The sequence below is a fragment of the Lactuca serriola genome, chromosome 8, assembly GCF_051521515.1.
Source record: "Lactuca serriola cultivar US96UC23 chromosome 8, Lser_US96UC23_V15, whole genome shotgun sequence".
Classification (NCBI taxonomy): domain Eukaryota; kingdom Viridiplantae; phylum Streptophyta; class Magnoliopsida; order Asterales; family Asteraceae; genus Lactuca; species Lactuca serriola.
Genome location: NC_136415.1, coordinates 149,784,862 through 149,807,342, shown reverse-complemented (window position 1 = coordinate 149,807,342; position 22,481 = coordinate 149,784,862). Strand labels below are relative to the sequence as shown.

Genomic DNA, 22,481 nt, shown 5'->3' with positions numbered 1-22,481 from the left:
TCATAAACAATCTCCAGAATATACTTATTACCACCAATGCTCTCGATGGTAGATAGGCCACAAAGATCAATAGTAACAACTCTAGTGGCTCGATTACTTTGGTATTGACAATTGTCGAGTGACTTTTATGACTTTTCTTTTCTAGCTCACAAGCAGCACATAGATGTTCCTTCTCAAACTTCAGAAGATGTAAGCCACATACAAAATCGCCAAGTATGAGTTTGTTTATATCCTTCAAATTTAGATGGGAGAGCCTTTGGTGCCATAGCCAACTATCATCTAAAGATGTTTTCGTAAGAAGGCAAATGGATGGCTTCCCTTTGATCGGTTTCATATTTAAAGGATACATTTCTCCTTTTCTTTTAGATTTTAGAAGCACTGTCTTGGATTTCTTCTCCATAATCTCAAATCACTCATCATCAAAGGACACCTTCAGCCTGATACCTACAACGAATTGAGACATAGTAATTAGATTTTGATGCAGATCTTCTACATAAGCTATGATTCAGATAGAGAATTCTCCATTAGTAATCATCATGTAGCCTTTAATTTCCTCTGCGGCGTTGTTTCCAAAATTTACTCTACCGCCATCCTGCAATGATTGAAATTCTCTCAGTTCTTATCCCCTTCCAGTCATGTAACACGAACAACCAATTTCGATGTACCATTTAGATTCGTAGTGTGCATCACGCATTACCTACAAAATTTAGAGAGATTTAGGAACCCAAACCTTCCTGGGTCCTTGTGAGAATTTCTTAACAGCAGGAAATTTTTTATTCTTATCAACCCAAATAATCTTTTTGTTAAAACACTATTCTTTCCTTTTGATATTTTGAAAACTTCCATTTTATTGTCACCGAGATTAATTTCAACTGCATTTGCTTTTCGTTGAATAAATTCCTTGTGTTTCTGAGACATCTTTTTCCCAAATGTGTTTTCCTCCTTTTTCAAGTTCACTTCGAATTCCTGGATAAAAATCTCTGGTTCTGAAACAACTTTACTTTTTCCTTTAACATCTTTTTGATGTATTGACTAATTTTGAAAAATTTGTTTTCGGAGGACAATTAGATTTTGGTGTTTCAACATAATTTGAAACAATTGGTTTGGAAAAAGGTTTTGTTTTAGGTTTCTAAGTTAGAGAAGAATTCGTATTTTGAGTTGAATACCTTTCTAAATTAACAAAATTTTGAATAGAATTGTTATTTTTCCAGAAACGTTTTCTTTGTTGCAAGTTCTTCCTATATCTAGCATTCAGTTGTCATTTCTTAGCAATAAGTTCCTCAACTGACTTATGAATCTTAGTTTTAGGTTTCTCTTTTTCTGAATGGAGTGTCAGTCTTTTTAGTAGACGTTGCACTTGGGACATTTTTAGTGACACTCAAACCAGCTTTATTGTAACAAGGGTTAACACAATTTAGTGGTTCTGCAACATATCTTCCTTTCGTTTTCCATGAGATAATTTCAGAAAGACCTTTGGTTTCATCTGTATTGTCAATAGGACCTGACCAAAAGAATTCGTCGCACCCTTCTCCATTATCATTATCTAGTAAGGATGTTAGTTCTGAAGTGTTGTTTGTGTTTAGTCCTGTTTTTACAAAAACTTGATTCAGAACTGTTTGTACATTTTGAAAAACTGTGGTTTTTGCTTTTAAAACTCCTAAACCTTTATTGTTAACAATACAAACTAATTCATTAGAATTTTTAGAAATAAAGTTTTTCTTTGGTTCAACCTCATTTTGTACAAACGCAGAACAATCTATCTCATTCTCTAAAAATATTTCACTCATGTCGCTTCCATCAAATTCAGAAACATTTTCAGTATCAAAAGTATTTTCTAAACTTAATATTGTGCACAACGAGTCAAATTTTTCGATAGTATTAGATATGATTTGTTGTTTACCCTTATCATCCAACATGTGTTTTAACATATTCATATGTTCTTTGGACTGTATGTATGCTTCTATTTTGTCAAGCCCAATTTTGTACGAATTGGAAACATCAACAGAAGAAACAATAGATTCACATTTATAGTATTCTGCATCGATTTTTTCCACTTTCAATTCAAGAAAGGGCAAAATCATTTTGCGTATACTTTTACCTATTTCACAATCAAGATGTAGTTGAGTAATATTTAAATATAAGCGCTTAGCAATCAAACAGAAAATATTTTGTTGTTTCAAAAGTGCTAAATTGTCTCTCTTAAGATAAATGACATCATCCTTTGACCTAGTAAGCTGTAATTCCTACTTCTCTATCCATAATATTCTCTCTTCACTTTTATTCGTTACCCTACTGATTTGATCATTTTGGTTAGAATTGCTTAGACATGTTCTCTTTAAACTATCACTAAAATTAGAAACGGTACAATTTAAATTGTCTAGTTCGGTTGCAAAATGAGTAACAGGAATATTAACAAATTGGAGTATAGAGTGTACCTTGTTGATGAACTTCTCTCATTCTTTCACCTGTTCAGAAACATGCTTCGCATGAAAACAATTTTCAGAGGCCTGGCCACCATCAGTCGCATAGCCCCTCTGTTTCGAAGCCCCGCTCTGAACCATCATACATCTTCGTTTGTACTCCTGCTCTTTATACTTCGCGACAAAACATCCACCATGTGTGGGTTCTCAAACCTCATCATCTTCTAAATAAGCGGACCACACTTCAACATGGCCATCTTCGTCACTACCTTCCTGAACAATCAAAGCAGGCTTTGCGTTTGCAACACTCTTCTTCCTAAGCTCCTTTATCTTTTGAAGATAGTAATCTTCGTTCTTCTCTGATTCTTTCTTTTCACTCATCCTTCTCAGCATACACTCTTTGGCAAAATGATTCTTGCTTTGACAATAATTGCAGTCGTAGCCTAAATCACCTAGCAAATTCTTTTCCTGCTTTTCCTCTTCCTTTTGAGAGTTCTTGTGTAACAACCCAATTTTTCAAAAAAAATTTAAACTTTTAATTTCATAAACATCATCCATAAGAAGTACAAAAATCATGTTGGTCTTATAGTGTTGCGTCATGGGCTCGGTCCTCAGCCCAGTTTTGGTATCCAGTTTGGGCCTGTCCAACCGTGATTATTTTACTCTAGGGTTTTTGTATTTAAGGTGCATGCATGCATCCTTAGTTTGTAACGCTTTTATTATTTTTCTTATCAGCATTGTAAACCCTAGCTCACCTCTACAATGGAAGTTCTTCATCGAGCTCTGCTGAGGCGTGACTATATTTGAATCATAAGCTTTACATTGATTCCATACTGTGTTCATAATCGTATTGTGTTTGAATTGTTTGTTCTTCATCAATATACCTGTGAAAGATCTAAACGATCTGAGATTTATTCTAATCAATTGGTATCAGAGCAGGAGATTGTGTAATTCATACACATCTCTTCTGTTGAAGAAGTTATTAGGGTTTTTCCGCATTGATTGATATTAATTGAGCCGTCATTCCATATTGGCGTATCTCATTAATTGTCGATCTTACTCTAACGATAAATTACAAGTCTGATCTTAAATAGGTTATCGATCAAACTTCATCATAATGTCCATGGATGATTCGCAAACCAATCCAATCAACATCTCCAACAGTATTGGATCAACGACAAGGATTCCAATCTTATACACTCAGGATTATGAGGTTTTGATGCACCACTTCGAAGATTATGTGATCGGCTCAGAAGATAATGGGTACTTGACCTAGGAAGCAATCACAGTTGTCCCATTTGCTCACTTAAGCACCTCAAAGATTGTCAAAACTCAAAAAGAGTACAATCAGCTTGTGAATGATGTGAAAGACATTCCTCAAGAAGAGAAAGAGAAGTTTCAATGCAACATCAAGGCCTAAAGAATGATTAGGTTTGCTTTGCATTTGGATACGTTTCGATTGGTGAGTTCATGCGCTACAGCTAAAGAGATATGGGACAGGTTTAAAGAATTGTATTCTACTGATGAAGATCTGGAACATTCGATTCAGACCTTGCTGCTTTCTGAATTTGGTGATTTCAAACAGAAGCCTGAAGAGAAACTCATTCAGGCTTTTGATCGGTTTAAACATCTTCTAAGTAAGATGATAAAGCACGGGATCGAAAAGAAGGTTATTGAACAGAAAGTTAACTTCATGAACGGTCTTAGACCCAAATTGATGGCAGTCCTGTACACAGTAAAGGCACACGAACAGTTTAAATCATACTCTCTAGCGAAACTGGTGGGAATTCTGAAGTCCCATGAAAGTGCAGTGTCAAAGAAAACGAACATGGTTTCCAGATTGGGTTCGTTAGCTCTTGTTTCAAAAAAGAAAAGGAGCTCTTGGAGAAAAAGAAGTCCATTATCCAGAGTGAACCATCGATTCGCTCCAAAAAGATGTTATAAATGAACCGAGCACTCTTTGGCTCGAGCCTGTTATGTCGTTCAGCCTAGAGAACTCAAAGGATGTGCAGTTTGATATGCCAAATTGCCAATCACTAGAAAGGCATTCATCTTTCATTGCTTCAACTCAACTACTGTCATTCCCTCTCCGGACCCGAATGTTGATCGGGATCTGTTAGAGTTTTATCTGGAAATTTATCTGTTAGGCTCTGAAGGCTCGGTTCATAATTTCTCCCTGGCTGATCTACCGAACCTCAACCATCACGACTGGATACTACTCAACAATATTTTGCTGTCCAATCCTCAGGAGTATCAGCCGATTATTGACCATGTCAAGCGAATGCTTATTTGCTACATTCATGAAGTAGCAAAGATGGATCAGGAAATCGCCTCTACTATTCACAAGCGAACCACGATCAAACCAATGGGAAGAGCTGGTGATGTAAACACAATGATCAAGGGCAAAATTGACACAAAATATCACACTGTGATGTTTCTTAGGGGCGGAGGTCAAAAATGCATGTTCGCTCTTATTGACAAGCACCTATTCTCAACTGCTTGCTTGGAGCATATTTTAGAGATCATTCAGAGGTGTAATCAGAACTCAGCAGCTGACAAGAAGTTGTTTACTGACATGCTGAGATGGTATATTTAATTTCAGCAGACTCTTCTTGCTCTCATTCCTCGGCTGTTCAAAGTTGTGAAGACAGTGAAGCCTACTCAACCGAAATAATTTCTCGCTCCATTTTATGCAAAGAGGGAGATTGTTGGGCTTATAGTGTTACGTCATGGGCTTGGTCCTTAGCCCGGTTTTGGTATCCGGTTTGGGCATGTCCAACCTTGATAATTTTTCTCTAGGGTTTTTGTATTTAAGGTGCATGCACGCATCCTTAGTTTGTAACACTTTTATTATTTTTCTTATCAGTATTGTAAACCCTAGCTCGCCTCTATAGTGGAATTTCTTCATCGAGCTCTGCTGAGGCGTGACTATATTTGAATCATAAGCCTTACATTGATTACATACTGTGTTCATAATCGTATTGCTTTGAATTGTTTGTTCTTCATCTATATACCTATGAAAGATCTAAACGATCTGAGATTTATTCTCATCAAATCCCATTGCATATCCATATTATTTTAGAATTCATAGTACAAAAAGCTAAATATGAAAACGTTGGACAATGCACGCTACACCATCAAGCCGTGCCCTTGCCCTTATCAATAGAAGTACCTGAAAGATTAAATAAAACTGTAAGCACAAGCTTAGTGAGTTTCCCCAATCACACAATCATATAATCAGATAATGCCATCCACACACATATGCATACAATTTTGCCATAGACTCCCTCCATGGTCTTCAATGGAATGCAATAGGCTACCCCCATGGTCTTGAATCCCCGTGACATGGGCTCCTCCCATGGTCTTGCCAAGTTCCATGGGCTCCCCTCTGGTCTGCACATAAGTCCACATATAATTCCACTAACAAACAATTACATATTCCCATATGAAACATTTCATAAACAGTAATGGGTCGGCCGTGGTGTCTTCGATCCATGAGTGTGGTGAGAAGACTCACCTCAATACTGAACGGTAGTTGACTAGGTCTTGGCTTTGAATACCAACACTACTCGACTCCTAAACAGACACAACTCCTTAAATACAACACCAAATGCCTTAAAACCCCTTAAAATTCAAACTTGGTAAAGGACTAAAGTCAATGGTCAAATTCAACGGTCCGAGTTGACCCAACTCACCGAGTTGTCCTTCAAGTCGTTGAGTTTCTCCATGAATTGTGCAGATCGGGAAAACTCGCATCAAATCACCGAGTTCTCCTAATGAACTCGTTGATTTGACTAGGAATCATACAACTTAATGCCTTAAGCTGTTTCCATTGAATCTAGAAGCTTCAGTTCTCAAATCTCCACTCAAATGATGTCTAGAAGGGTAAAGTCTCCAACTTTACCCTTAAAACCACCACAATGAACCTAAACCCGAATCCTTGACTTAATAGAGTGGGGCTTAAACCATTAAGCCCTTAAACTCCCAAAACATAGTCCCAAAACACAGATCTGGCATCCCAAGGCTGGAATATCACTTATGTCCATGCATGCAAGAAAGGAACCCTAGGGCCAAAAATGGCTTAATAAAGGACTTAATGCATGGATGGGACTTAGGACCTACCAAAGCTTGGAATTTTATGCTAAGAGAGGTCATGAAAGGGTCAGATCTAACATAATAATCCTTGGAACCCTTAAACTCTGGACAACTCACTCTTGGAAACCTTGTTCCTCAAAGCTTTGGTTTTTCTGTCTAAAATCGCAATGGGCTTCTCAACATAATTCAGGCTCGCAACAACATGAATATCATCCTAAGAAATGGTTGCGGCCTCATCATCAACACACTTCCTAAATTGAGACACGTGGAAGGTGTTGTGGATCTGACTAAGCTCATCCGGTAGATCCAATCGATAAGCAACCCTGCCAACAAGGGCAGAAATCTTGAATGAACCAATGAATCGGGGACCCATATTTCCCCTCTTCTGAACCTTAATAACATCCTTCCATGGTGACAACTTCAACAAAACAAAATCCCCCACTTGAAACTCGACATCTGAAAAACGCCGGTCAGCATAACTTTTTTGACGGCTCTGCGCGACTCGCATCCTGTCACGCACAAGTTGTATCAAATCGGAGGTCTTAAGAACCACTTCGATGCTTCCCATAACTCGATGCCCTACCTCCCCCTAAAAAACTGGAGTCCTACACCTCCTACCATATAGCATCTCAAATGGGGGTCTATCAATCCTAGCACGATAACTATTGTGATATGAGAAATTTGCTAATGGAAGGTAAGTATCCCAACTCCCTCTGAAATCCAATACACATGCCCAAAGAATATCCTCGAGCGTCTGGATCGTCCGCTCTCTCTAACCATCTGTCTGGGGGTGGTAAGCAATGCTGAAATGCAATTGAGTACAAATCCTCATGAAACTTCTTCTAGAATATGTTGGTGAAACGAACATCACGGTCCGAGACCACAGATACCGGCACCCCGTGCCTGGCCACCACCTCCCGCGCATAAATGTCTGCTAATTTCTCGGCAGAGATACTCTCAGAAATTATAATAAAATGCACACTCTTGTTCAACCTACCCACAATAACCCAAATGGAATCCACACCGCTAGCCTTCTTAAGTAGCTTTGTGATAAAATCCATGGTGATCTCTTCCCATTTCCACATGGGAATAGGTAGCAGTTGCATCTTTCCGTGAGGCCTCTGAGTTTCAACCTTGACCTTCCTACAGGTCAAATATCGCTTGACAAACCACGCAACATCGTGCTTCATGCAGGACCACCAATAACTCAATCTCAGGTCTTTATACATCTTTGTGTCCCCCGGATGGATAGAAAATATGGACTTGTGCGCCCCCTCCAAGATTCGTTGCCTCACACCCCTAGATGTCGGAACCCAAAATCTACCACACTTAGTCAATTGCCCTTGAACATCTCAAACAAACAACGAAATTTGTCATTGAGTCTGTTCGATCTTCCAGTTCTCCCTTTTTAAACCCTTTACCTGTGCCCCCTTAATAATATCCAATAAAGGTGAAATAATTATCATTTTCAAGCAAATATCTCAAACCAGGGAACTTGCCGCCTTACGGATCAGAGCATGGGCTTCCACATTGGCTTTCCCACAATGGTACAAGATCTCCAATTCATAATCTTTCACCACATCTAAGTCTAACCATTACCTCTGACACATATTCAAATTCTGCTGACCCATCAAATACTTCAAACTCTTGTGATTAGTGAAGATGGTGCATCATACCCCAAATCTTGTGGGAAAAACCATTGCCCCCGATTCGAAATCATGAGTGGGGTAATTCGCCTCATGAGGCTTCAGCTGCCTCGAGGCTTAAGCAATCACATGCCCCCTTTGCATCAGCATAGCTCCTAAGCTAGAAACAGAAACATCACAATACACTACAAAATCATCCAATCCCTCGGGTAGAGCTAGAATTGAGGTCTCACATGATTTCTTCCGCAATGTCTCGAAAGTCAACTACTGATCTGGACCCCAGCGAAAGGTCACACTCTTCTTGCTCAAACGGGTCAAGGTTATAACATTTTTGAGAAATCCTGGATGAATCTCCGATAATACCCTACTAATCCCAAGCAACTCCTGATCTCGGATGTGTTTTTCGGATCCTCCCAACGCATTACCGCCTCAATCTTGGCAGGATCCACTAAAATACCCTCTTTGTTGATGATGTACCCTAGAAATTGCACCTCACGCAACCAAAACGCACACTTGGATAATTTAGCATAAAGCCTCTCCCTCTTCAAGGTCTGTAACACTTCTCTTAAATGCTGCTCGTGTTGCTCCTTAGTCTTAGAACAGACCAAAATATCATCAATGAAAACAATCACAGACTGATCCAACATCGTTTTGCAAACCCAGTTCATGAGATTCATGAATGCTGCTGGGGCATTGGTGAGCCCAAATAGCATCACCACATACCCGTAATGACCATAACGAGTTCTAAATACCGTCTTCGGTATGTCTTCATCCCTGATCCTCATCTGATGATACCCTGGCCGAAGGTCAATTTTGGAAAACCACGAAGCACCCTAAAGCTGATCGAAAAAATCATCAATCCTCGGAAGCAGATAAAAGTTCTTCACCGTTAGCTAGTTCAGCTCCCGATTATCAATACACATCCTGTGAAACCCATCATTCCTTTTCATGAACATAATCGGTACTCCCCAGGGGGAACTGCTCGGAAGTATGAATGATCGGTCTAGCAGCTCCTGAAGCTGCGTAGACAACTCCTGCATCTCATCCGGAGCTAGACAATACGACACCTTAGCTATTGGAGCCACACGAAGCACTAGATCAATATGGAACTCCACTTGACTCTCAGGTGGCACCCCAGGTAAGTCCTCTGAAAACACATCAGGAAAATCTCGTATAATCAGTACCTTGCTCATGTCGGGCGTGGCTTCCACCCTCGTATCCGAAAAGTAAGCCAGAAACCCAGAAAGACCCTGCTGAAGAAGTCTCCTAGCCCTCAGAGCCAAACAGAGCGTTCGCCCGTGTGAGGCTCTCTCTCCATGAATAACCAGTTCTCCCCCACTTGGGGTTCGAACCCTCAATAACTAACGCTTGCAATATATCATGGCCTAATTGGGTCCCAACCGATCCATCCCGACGATCACCATCAATGCTCGCAAAGGAATCTGAACCAAATCTATAGGAAACCTCTCCCCGAACATATTCATAACACTCGTCCGAAATACCCTCGCAGCACTCACGGTGCAATCGTCCGCAATCTCCCCTCGAGTGGGGAATCTAAAGTCCCCAGAGCATCACGAAACTTCTTGCTGAGCGCAAGAGATACAAAAGATTGGGTAGCCTCCGAATCAAAAATACTTTGAGCCGACATACCATTGACCAAAGAGGTCCCTATATAAAATCATAACATCATAAGCATAACAATAAAATAAGCGAAATAGAATTGGATCACATACCAGTCACAACGTCAGGCGCTGCTCGGGCCTCCTCGGTAGTCTGCTGAAATATACATCTCTTCACCACAGGAGCCTCCACCTTGATCGGGCGGCCCTTTGTAATCCTCATAGTGGCGGGTACAGGCGGCGTCACTGCTCCTCCTCCTCTCACCAACCTCGGACAATCGGCCTTTTTATGACCGGCCTGGTTGCAATGGAAACAACTCTAGCCCTTCTTGGGGCAATGCCGACTCATGTGACCCGGTTAGCCACACACATAACATGTTGAGCCCGTCTCTCGGCATGATCCATTGTGCAGCTTACCGAACTTAGCACAACGTCCATGGCCCTGTTGGCCCCTGCTAAGAGGATCGGAGGTCTAAATCTTCTTGGCTTGACTTACTGCTGCCTGAACCTACTTTGGCTTCTGCTTCATGCAAAGCTCTAAATCAATCTTCTGTTCCCAATCCATCTCTACCATCTCATTAAGAGTCTTGTACCCTAAAAAAACTCACAAACTCCTGAATATCATCCCTCAGCATGGAATGATACCTAGTCTTCTTCATCTCCTCATTCACAGCATACTGTGGAACCAAAAGTGCCCTCTCTTGAAACTTGGTGGTGATCTCCACCACATTCTCGGTAGTCTGTTGTAAATCCTAGAACTCTCTCACCAAACGTTGCACCTCAATGGATAGTGAAAACTCCTTATCAAAACTCCTCACAAACTTATCCTAAGTCATCTCAGCCACCCCTGTTGATCCCATGTCTCGGGTCACCTCCTCCTATGAGTTTCATGCTCTATCCCTCAACATATAAGATATGAACCCAACCTTTTCCGCTTCAGGGAAAAAAATCATGCGATGGGCATTCTCCATGTCTACCACCCAGTGTCAGCTAGTGATGGGATCCCTGACCCCAAAGAACTCAGGTGCTTCACACGCATTGAACTCCCTAAACAAGGGAGATCAAGCCTAAATCTAGCCTGCAACAATCTCGGCTCAGAAGGACCTGAGACTCTCCTCCATGATCTCCTTAATGCCCTCCTTGACAGTATCAAAATTCATTGAGGTAGCGTCAAGGATGTTGGGAGTAACCTTGGATGCAATAAGATTGCGCAACCTCTCATCCACGGGCTCTGCACCCGAGCCTGAACCTGATCCTGATCCTAAACCTAAACCTCACGTGATCATCACCATCCTTAACTAAAAATATCACAAATAACCAAGATAAGGAATTCAAAAGATATTCCTCCTCCCTGGACATCTAAGAATTATCAGGTAGGTCATTGCATGATGTACAAGTCATGTGCTTTTAGTAGTACGGGCTCAATACTACCTTCCACACCTACCTGTACCTTCCACAAAGCCATAGCTAATATTCCTAAATCATCAAATCATAATCATAACTCATAAACACAACACTAACTCAGATCCTACACTACCCTAGGATTCTCAACCCTCATCAAACCAGAAACCCGGATTAATCATAGCAGGTTTCCCTATGCATGCAAGTTATACACAAAGAGAATCACATAGACTTTAAAATAAAACTTCTACCATAAACCACAACCAAACAAGGGATAGGAATAAGGTAGATTCCCTCATTCTAGGGCTATGCAATCCTAAACATGTACAATTTTGAAGGCATACACTTAGCAAATAATCCATACAACCATAATTCCATGTATATTACATCATGACTAAAACATTGGGAATACTTACTTAAGCTCTACCGATTACGCGCATTGCGTTCTCCCCTTTTTCTTACAAAATTGTTTTCAAGAAAGTTTAACTTTGGTTTCTTTTTGAAAAGCAATTGTTATCATTTCCTAAGTTTGAGTTCTGACACACCCAAAAGTGTGCCTGAATCTCTCAAACCAAGGCTTTGATACCAACTTCTAACAGCCCAATTTTTCAAAAAAAAAAAAACTTTTAATTTCATAAACATCATCCATAGGAAGTACAAAAATCCCATTACATATCAATATTATTTTAGAATTCAAAGTACAAAAACCTAAATATGAAAACACTGGAGAATGCATGCCATGCTACCAATCCGGGCCCTTGCTCTTATCAATAAAAGTACCTTAAATATTCAATAAAACTGTAAGCACAAACTTAGTGAGTTTCCCCAATCACACAATAATATAATAACATAATGTCATGAACACACATATACATACAAGTTTGCCATGGACTCCCTTCATGGTCTTCAATTGAATACCATGGGCTACCCCCATGGTCTTGTATCCTCATGCAATGGTCTCCTCCCATGGTCTTGCCAAGTGCCATGAGCTCCCCCCATGGTCTGCATATAAGTCCACATATAATTCCACCAACAAACAATTACATATTCCCATATGCAACATTTCATAAACAGTAATGAGTCGGCCTTGGTTCCTTCGACCCATGAGTGTGGTGAGAAGACTCACCTCAATACTGAACAGTAGTTGACTAGGTCCCGTCTTCGAATACCAGTTCCACTCGAGCCATAAACAAAAAAATTCCTTAAATACAACACCAAATGCCCTAAAACCCCTTAAAAGTCAAACATGGTTAAAGACTAAAGTCAAAGGTCAAATTCAACGGTCCGAGTTGACCCAATTCGTCGAGTTGTCTTTCAACTTGTCATGTTTCTCCATGGATTGCACAGATCGGGAAAACTCACATCAACTCGCCAAGTTCTCCTAATGAACTCGTTGAGTTGAGCATGAATCAAACAACCTAATGCCTTAAGTTGTTTCCTTCGAATCTAGAAGCTTCAATTCTCATATCTCCTCTCAAATGATGTCTAGAAGGGTAAAGTTTCCAACTTTACCCTTAAAAAACCACCACAATGAACCCAAACCCGAATCCTTGACTTAATTGAGCGGGGCTTAACCCATTAAACCCTTAAACACCGAAAACATAGTCCCAAAATATAGATCTGGCATCCCAAGGCTGGAATATCACGTAAAGTTTCCAAATTTACGTTCATACATGCAAGAAAGGAACCCTAGGGCCCAAAATGGTTTAATAAAGGCCTTAATGCATGGATTGGACTTAGGATCGAGAAAAGCTTGCAACTTTATGCCAAGAGAGGTCATGAAAGGGTCAGATCTAACATAATAACCCCTTGAATGCATAACCTTTGGACAATTCGACCATACCCCTAAAAATCAAGCTAAAACCTCCAACAAAGAGATCTAGAATATAACAACACAAGGTATCGACATTATACCTCAAAAGAATTGCAACAAATGGAGAGTTTTTGGATCCAGCGCCTTCCTTCCAAACTAAGCTCCTTCATTCTTCAAAATCCTTCCAAAGAATACCAAAAACCAACTCTTGTGAGATAAAGATCTTTGCGCAGGGACAAGGTTTGATAACTCAAACCTTGAGTGAATGCTTGAGATCAATGTCTGCTTAATAATAAATGTTCAAGTCAAGACTGGAAAGACCAGTCAAGTCTTAGATAATCAATTCAACAAATGATCAAGACATTAAATGAGAACAATTAAATAGTGATCAAAGTAAAGTTAATAAATGAGGAACAAGAAGAATGTTATAAATATGATAAGGAATAAAAATGCCAAAGTAAGAGTGAAAGATCCGTAGTTGACTTGTATTGAAAGCTCCTATTTATAGGAGATTAAGTTACAGCGAATTAACCTTGATGTTTACATAAGACCGGACAAAAGACATAAGCCTGACATTCTGATTGTCCTAGACAACTTTAGACTAAGTCCTATGAAACATCACATCAAAATACAAGACAAGATTAATAATTACATAACATACAAAATGACTTCATTCCGGATAATCTCCCCCTAAGTGAACTTAGCAATCCATCAAGATTAGTTCATTTCTTCCTTGATAAAGGTGAAGGCTCGGAATAACCATTCTCGTACTGCGATGTACCAAGTCAGTTGACTTACAAACTTTGCTTGAACCTGTTCTGGAGCTTCAGACTTGGATGCACGAGAAATAAACTTTTGCAGAGCTTTGGTAGGAACCAGGTGTTTGACAAGGACTCAGAAGAAGTCCTTTTTGTTTATTCTTTTGGTGGTGTAGACAAATCCTAGAACCGGTTCTTCTATTGGACCATCTGCAAGAAGTTCAGCTTCCGGAAGAACAAAGTCAATTTTCCCACAAATTGTTCAGTTCCGTAGAGATGAGCAAGTTCGTAATGACATCTGCAAAACTCAGCAACATAGTCTTTAAGAAAGTTGAGAGTAGAGTGATAGGCACCCATACTGATGTCATCCAATTGATTTTCTCTGAAGTACGCAGCAACAGTGAGGATGTCGTTCGGATTCATGGAAGGGAAATCCGCATCAGTAACAGTCTTCTGAGATGGTTTGTTTCAGAGAATGTGAAATCGGAACAGAGGACAATTCAGTTCGAATTTAACAAGAATTTTTCTTCCGAAGCCCTGAGCTTTAGTGATCCTCTTCCTTGTCCATACTTCCTTGAAGGGCTGAGCATTCTTATCATAAAAGGTTTTAAGCCTTTCACGTTTAGTCCGGATGATCATTTCCGGATTTTCTTTTGGATGGAGAGGAGCAAACATAGTATGAAGTTGCTAAAGGGATAGAGAGGGAGATCCAGTTGGTCAACATCTTGGGAGCGAAGGTCATAAGAAAGAGCAGGAATGATATCCTTGGCTTGAAGAATTCCTTCACGACAAAGAAGAGAGATACCACGCATTGGATCAGGATGATCCTTTAAGGCTTGAATCATGATGCTATCTTCCAGCGCCTTTTGGATTTCTGCCTCAGACCAACCATATTTTTCTTTAGGGGAAGGACCAGAGTGATATTCTTTTTGTTCCGAAGTCATTGGTTGCTTCCCTTTATTCTTCTGAAGAGCTTTAATGGCCATCTTCATATTTTCATCAATAATAAATTTCGGAGGAGGAATTGAAAGTGGTTCTTCCGGAATGTCATCTGGAGTGCGAAGAGGCAAACCTTGATCAATGGGGGCAACAATTAGTTCCGGAATTGACGTAGAAGTGGTGGAGGATGGAGTGGCTCGGAAGGCTTGAGCAATGAGGAAGGATTTAGCCTTGGCCATTTTTACTGCCATTTCAAAGGCATCCGAAAGAGATGATGGACAGGAAGCAGTGGACCAAATCCTATTCTGTTCTTCAGTAGGAGCTTTTGGCTTTGTTAGCTTGGGGGCTTGAAGAGCAAGAATTGCAGTGAGGAAGGATTTAGCCTTGGCCATTTTTACTGCCATTTCAAAGGCATCCGAAAGACATGATGGCCAGGAAGTAGCGGACCAAATCCACTTCTGTTCTTCAGTAGGAGCTTTTGGCTTTGTTAGCTTAGGGGCTTGAAGAGCAAGAATTGCCTTGGGAGCTTCATCCGGAATGTAGGCGTCGAAGTCTTCATCTTCTTTGGTTCCTTCAGAGATGCCCAAGATTCTGGAGAGAACTTATACATCTTCTTCGGAATCAAAGTCTTCGTACCAGAGAGAGTATTTCGAAGCTGGCTTCCATTTTCGGCTGGGGCCTTCTCCCCCTCTTGCATCGGTGACCCTAGAAACCGGTGCAAGGGACAGATCATGCTTAAGTTCATCAAGCTTGGAGAATACCTTTTGAAGACCGGTAGAGAGTTGAAGAGTCATGGTGTCATATGCTTCGGAGGTGGGAGCTTGATTTGAGAGATGTTGGAAGGTATTGCTGAGGATTTCAATCATTTCATCAAACTTCCTGTTCGGAACATCAACAATGTTACAGTTAAGCGCGGGAGTTTGATGAGGACTTGTTGGATGATCAGGTTCATTTCATCCTTCTTTCGGATTTCCTTCTCCAAACGTTGAATTTGTTTCTCATGAAGAACATGAGTCTGCTTGATGAGATCGTTGGTAGCAGACACAAGGTCGTCATGTACCTTGAGCATGGAGGAGATGGTGTTGAGGTAGTTATCGACCAGAGCATCATATTTTTTATCGAATGGAAATCAGTTGATCAAGTTGGGCTTCTCTCTCGGTTGTAGATGGTCCAGATGATTGAGAGAGAGACTGAAGGATGGAGTCAAGTTTTGAATCAAGTTCGGAGACTTTTTGATCCAATTTGGAATTCAGCTCAGCAACGGAATTCTCTATAGAGGACACTTTATCCATAGTGTCAGAGACGTTGGTTCGGATCTCCAGCATGGAAAATGGATCAACATAATCACCACCAGAGAATTCAGAATCAGAGTTTGAATGTTGTGGAGGGGCCTGGTGAGTGTCAGGATTAGAGGAAGGACCCGGTTTGGTTGCATCATCGTTTTTTTGAATTGGAGAATTTGGATCATCAATCGGAGTGGAGGAGGAAGAAGTTCTGAAGCCAAAAGCAGACTTGGAACCAGAGGCTCTAGATTGAAAATGGACTAATGTAGTGAGATGAGCATCTGGAATTCTTGTTACGTTGTCCTCCAACATTACTTCTTCGGAAATCTCATCTTCCGGATCAACATGAAAATGGCTTTTCAGAATGACAGTTTGAGGAAGTTCCGAAGCAAGTTCGTTGATTGCGTCATCATCTGAGGGAGGAACATAGGGAGTGTTGCTTTCAATGGCTTGGTTCCTCATGGAAATAAGAGTTGATTCAACTTGAGCTCGAGTCAAATCCGGACGCCTGGATGTAGCCCTCTCAACATAATCTTCCCACAAGGGGTCATTAGCACCTGGTCGTCATGTACGCCTTCCGGGTATCAGACCAGTTATGGCATCGGAAGACGAAGGGATTGCTCCTTCTTCCGGATGCTTAGGTTCCGGAACAATGGTTCCGGAACAATGGTTCCAGAGTGTGTGCGTGTTGAAGAAAAAAGAGGATTGGCGAAAATGACACATGAGTGTGTTCCAGGGGGGGCAAGGAACTTTGTTCAACACCAACAACACCCTTTTGGGAGGGTGAGGGTGGATCATGTACAGACTCCCCGTGAGTGTGTGCTTGTGAAGTTGAAACATTGAGGGGTACCTTAGATGAGTGGAAGGGAGGGGTGTTGGACGGCCAGAATTAGCCGGAATGTCATGGATAACCTCCTTTTGAGAGGGGGCACCGACTTTGGGTTTCTTTATGGCCTTGGGTTTGGAAGGAGAGGTCTTGCGTTTGGCTGGTTTCTTAACTCTTGATTCGAACTGAGTGGCTTCTTCCATAATAGGCTCAACAGAGACTGGGGCAGGTTGTCTTGGGTTGAACACAACTGAAGTCTCTATGTGATGTTTCAGAAAAGGGGATCAAGAAGGGATAAGAGCCAACATGTTGTCCGGAAGCCTTCTGACTGGACCAAAGGAGGATTGGTCCAGAATTCTATAAGACTTAACGAGTTTGAAAGAAACACATACCTCCGGAGGACTCGTGCTCACCAAAATGGGAATGTGTAGCTCCTTGAAGAGCTGCTCAATAGTCAGTGCCCAAAACCTAGGGCTTGAGATTTCGTTTGGTTTTCTTTTGATGGCAAATTTACAGAAATCTTGCCATATAACTTCTGGAAGATTAACAGCGTTGTTTCGTCTGGAGTAAATGTTGAATACCACATTCAGCCAATCTTTGCTAAGAGTATCAGTGCTGCCATGCTTGCCAGAGAGACCACAGATTATGAAGTGCATAAGAACAGTCCGGAGCCCGGAAACAATAGTCTTTTTGAAATCTTTGGCTCGGTAGTCTTCATTTTACCCGATGAACGCGAGAAATGTCTGAAACTCTTCAGCGGATGGTTCTACAACGGTAAAACCAGCAGGGTTAGGGGATACTCCAATGGCTTTGAGAAAGGTAGCTTTGTAGATGGGAACGAGTCGATCGTCGATGATGGAAGATATTAATACATCGTCGTCAAGCTTGATGCTTGTGAAGGCACGATGAAAATGAGAAAGAGGATGGGGAGGATCTGGAATTTTTGTAAGTGGAATGGAGAGAGAATGATGGGCAAGAAACTCAATTATGATCCTAATGGAGTCATCGTAATCTAGCGGGTTGAGGGAAAAACGTTGGGTGGTATCTCGAAGAAACGGTTCTTGATCAATTGAAGAAGATGACCCTTTTGATCCTCTAGATGATTTCTTTCTGGCAATTGACTTCTTTGGGATTTGAGTAGCAGGATTTTGGAGCTTTGATGGTTCCATTGTTGAAGATGATGAATACTTTGAAGAACACGAAGAATGTTAAGGGTTTTAGAGAGGGTTTGGGAATCACGAGATTGTAAAGTGGTAAAGGTAAGATGTGAAAAGGTTTTTATATGTAAGGAAATCCAGGTCGGGTTGGATAAGTGATGTTGACGATCCAAGATTCATCGTGTTGCAATTAATGTTGGGGGTGAGGAGAAGTGACAGTTGACATGATAGGGCAAGGTAATTCGTCCAAAAGGGGTTATGCAGCCGTCAATTCGTTTTTCCAATAAAGAGGGCGTGCAATTGTGTCACGCAAAATGAGGAAGATTGGATAAGGATCTTCTTGAAAAGTAACTGTTGAGAAAATGTTTCACCTTGTTACCTTTTGGAATTCCAAATGAGTTGTTCCGGACAAGGCATGATGCGGAAGAAAGGATGTTCCGGAGCAGTTTTGAAGAGTTTTGGAATATTTTGAAAATCCGGAGCACTTTTTAAAATTCCTGAGCAATTTTTGGAATTTCGGAGCATTTTGAAAATATGGAGCAAATTTTGAAAATTCGGAGCAATTTTTTAAATTCCGGAGCAAATTTGAAGTTAACCTGGACAGTTGTAGAAACTCAAGAAATAATCAGTAAAAAAATAACGGATCCTGTAAATTCAGAGGAAAAAATAGTTCTGAAATAAAATAAATGAGTTCGGAGCATATTTTTCTGTTGAATTACTTCGATCAGAGAGAACATGTCTCCTGAAAGAAATGAGGATCAGACATCATCATACCCATTTTGTTCAGAAATCCAAAAAATTTGGTTTCATCTAATGCCTTAGTAAAGACATCAACAATTTCATCATCGGACGGAACAAAAATAAGTTCGATGTTACCATTTAGAACATGATCTTTAATGAAATGGTACCAAATGTCAATGTGCTTTGTCATGGAGTGTTGAATTGGATTGTGCAAGATGGCAATGGCACTTTGAGAATCACAGTAGATAGGAATGCGTTGAAAACGGTAACCATAATCCAAGAGTTGAGATTTCATCCATAGAACTTGAGACGTACAGCTAACAGCAGCAATGTATTCAGCTTCGGCTGTTGAGAGAGCAATGCAGTTCTGTTTCTTGGATGACCAGCTGACTAAGCGACCACCTAGGAATTGAAATCCTCCGGATGTACTTTTCCTATCGAGTTGAAGACCACCATAGTTGGAATCCGAGTAAGCTTGCAGAAGGAAACTTTCATTTGTTGGATACCAGATTCCGAGATTCTTTGTGCCTTTGAGGTACCGGAAAATTTGTTTCACAGCTAAAAGATGAGACATCTTCGGATTGACTTGAAATCTGGCACATAAGCATGTTGAGAACATTATGTCAGGATGACTTGCGGTGAGATAGAGTAAGGATCCAATCATTTCTCGGTATTTCTTTTCATCTACGGAAACACCCGAAGGGTCGACAAATATTTTGTGACCGAATCCCATGGGAACCTTGGCAGAGGCACATGTATCCATAGAGTATTTCTTAAGGAGCTCAGAAATGTACTTCTCTTGATGAATAAAAATGCCTTTGTGAGTCTGTTTAACTTGAAGTCCAAGAAAGAAGCTTAACTCTCTATTCATGCTCATTTGAAAACGAGTGACCATAAGTTTGGCAAAGTCAGCAACCATAGATGAATCAGTGGATCTAAAAATGATGTCATCCACATAAATTTGTACCAGCATGAGGTGTTCGCCATTTGATCTTCGAAATAACGTGGGATCCAGAATACCCCTTTTAAAACCTGAGTGCTTGAGAAAATCTGTGAGAGTATCGTACCAAGCTCGAGGAGCTTGCTTGAGTCCGTAGATAGTCTTCCGAAGTTTGTAGCAATGGTTTGGAAAGGAGAGATTGATAAAACTAGGGGGCTGTTGGAGGTAAACTTCGGTGTCAAGTTCACCATTTAGAAAAGCACTCTTAACATCCATTTGAAAAACTTTGAAACCTTTGTGAGCTGCGTAAGCAAGAAAGATTCTGATAGCTTCAAGTCGAGCAAAAGTCTCGTCATAATCAAGACCTTCAATTTGAGTGAACCCTTTTGCTACCAATCTTGCTTTATTTCAAATGATAATACCTGCATCGTCTAGTTTATTGTGAAATACCCATCTTGTCCCTACAATAGGGTGATGTTGAGGAGGAGGTACAAGAGTCCAGACTTCATTGCGGTCGAATTCTGCCAGTTCATCTTGCATGGCTGTAATCCAATCAGCATGCTCTAATGCTTCCTTGATAGATTTTGGTTCAACCATGGAGATGAAAGCTGAGAAGTGGCATTCGTTTTGGATGTTGGTAGCTGAGCGAGTTTGAACACCAACATTGGGATTGCCAATTACCTGGTTTGGAGGATGATCTTTCGTCCAAACATGCAATCGAGGGAGATCTTGTGCAGCAGAGGATCCTATATCAATAGTATAAGTGATTTCTCCCCCTGAATGATTTGAGTATTGGAGTGATGCTCCCCCTGCACTTTTGAACTAGAACCAGAGAGATTTACATCATCGTCGGAGGGAAATTCAAAGAAATTTCCATTTTCATCAATGTTGAGAGGATTTGTGTCATCGAAGTCAGCAGCTGCATCTTGGAAGCCATCCACATTTGACTCAAGAGAGGGATTTGTATTATTCTCCCCCTTAACCTGTGAAGGTTGAAAAGGTTCAGAATCAAACGGAGATAGGATATAAGGAGGACCAGAGAGGTTTTGAGAGATTGAGGCTTCTGAAGAAGGAATTTGAATGAGAGACGGACGAAATCGTGATTCGGAATCAAGAGCTGTTTCAGACGGACCAAAGAGAGTTTCAAAGTCAACCTCAAGAATGGTTTGAGGGTTCGGATATCCTGGCGAAGGAGCATCGGACTCCATGATGTGAGTGGGGCCAGAATTCCGAACAAAGTTGTCATCAAAGGTAATGTCGAAGCTTTCTTCCACAACACGGGTTCTTCGGTTGAGAACTCGGTATGCCTTGGATTTAGAAGAGTATCCTAAAAAGATTGCTTCATCAACTTTTGGTTGAAACTTTGTGAGCTAATCACAGTTGTTTTTGATGAAACATCGGCATCCAAAGATGTGAAGGAATGAGATGGATGGCCTTCGACCATTCGTTGCTTCGTATGGAGTCATATTGAGTCGTCGATTGATGATGCTTCGGTTTTGAGTGAAGCAAGCGGTGGATACGGCTTCAGCCCAAAGATAGAGAGGTAGATTTGTGAAATTGAGCATGCATCGAGCAGCTTCAACAAGTGTTCTATTACGTTTTTCAACTACACCATTTTGTTGTGGAGTGTATGGAGCTGAGAAGTTGTGATCGATTCCTTTTTTTGTGAGGAACTTCTCAATGGTGGCATTGAGAAATTCCGAGCCGTTGTCACTTCGAATTCTTCTTACCGGAAGTTTGATAATAACTTCGATTCCTTTGATAAACATGATGAGCTCTGATGCTGTTTCGGATTTCAGCCCAAGGAAGAAAACCCAAGTAAACCTTGTAAAGTCGTCAACAATCACAAGAATGTATTTCTTATGATGAAGACTCTCTACAGTGGATGGTCCACAAAGATCAATATGTAGAAGTTCGAAAGGATCCGAAATGGATTTTTCGATGATGATGGGATGACCCTTTTTTGATTGTTTACCACACTCACATGCAACACATAAATGATCATTTTCAAATTTAAGAAGAGGTAAACCTCTTACCATTTCGCCGGAAACGAGATCATTCATGTACCGAAGGTTTAGATGTGTGAGCCTTCGGTGCCATAGCCAATTAACATCGGGAATAGCTATGGAAAGAAGACAGAGTTGTGGTTTGCCAATGATCATGTTGATGTCGAGTGGGTACATGTTTTTGTTGCGAAGAGACTTAATCAAACATTCTTTTCGGTTTTCAGTCATCACATAACTATATTTTTTGCAAAATTCCACACGTCGGTTTGAGTCGGTAAGCTGAGCAACACTTATTAGATTATGTTTCAGGTCAGCTACATAAGCAACATGTGAAATAGAGAAGTTTCCATTGGTGAGAGTTCCATAAACACGAATTTGAGAATTTGAATTGTTGCCATATGTTATGTAACCAGCATTTGGAGAGAGATTTAAATCTCGTAGAAATTCCTTCTGTCCCGTCATGTGCATGGAGCAAGCACTATCAATATATCATATTGTTTCTTGCTCCAAAGCACTAAGTGCCTACAAAAGAGAAATTAATGAGCAATGGAGCTTTTAGGCTCCGAGTTGAGATTTGGGACGTAGGCTTGGACTTTAGACTTTGTTTTAGACACTGGAACAACTACTTGTTTCTTGGTGAGATTGCTTTTCTTTGGGAACAGACAGAACGCTAGAGTCTTTTCATCTATCCAGTAGTCATATTCAACTATACGAGGGTTCGAAGCAGATTTCTTCAAAGAGAAGGTATTTGGAGTGACACTTTTGGCTATCTCCGAGTTAGTTGATTTGCTAACCGATAACTTGATTCTCCACACAAGATTTTTGTTTGAAGATTTT

At 40.7% G+C, this 22,481-nt stretch overlaps 1 protein-coding gene across 1 annotated transcript; it reads right to left on the bottom strand.

Annotated features, from left to right (window-relative positions):
* Positions 1-18,213: 18,213 nt before the first annotated feature.
* On the bottom strand, positions 18,214-22,106 carry LOC145067493 (uncharacterized). Its single transcript, XM_079014625.1, has 5 exons — positions 21,675-22,106; positions 20,468-21,008; positions 20,061-20,384; positions 19,128-20,003; positions 18,214-18,308 (listed from the first exon to the last, which is right to left on the bottom strand). Exons 1-5 carry the CDS (start codon positions 22,104-22,106, stop codon positions 18,214-18,216), a joined length of 2,268 nt encoding a protein of 755 aa, XP_078870751.1.
* Between the last annotated feature and the right edge of the window lie 375 nt (positions 22,107-22,481).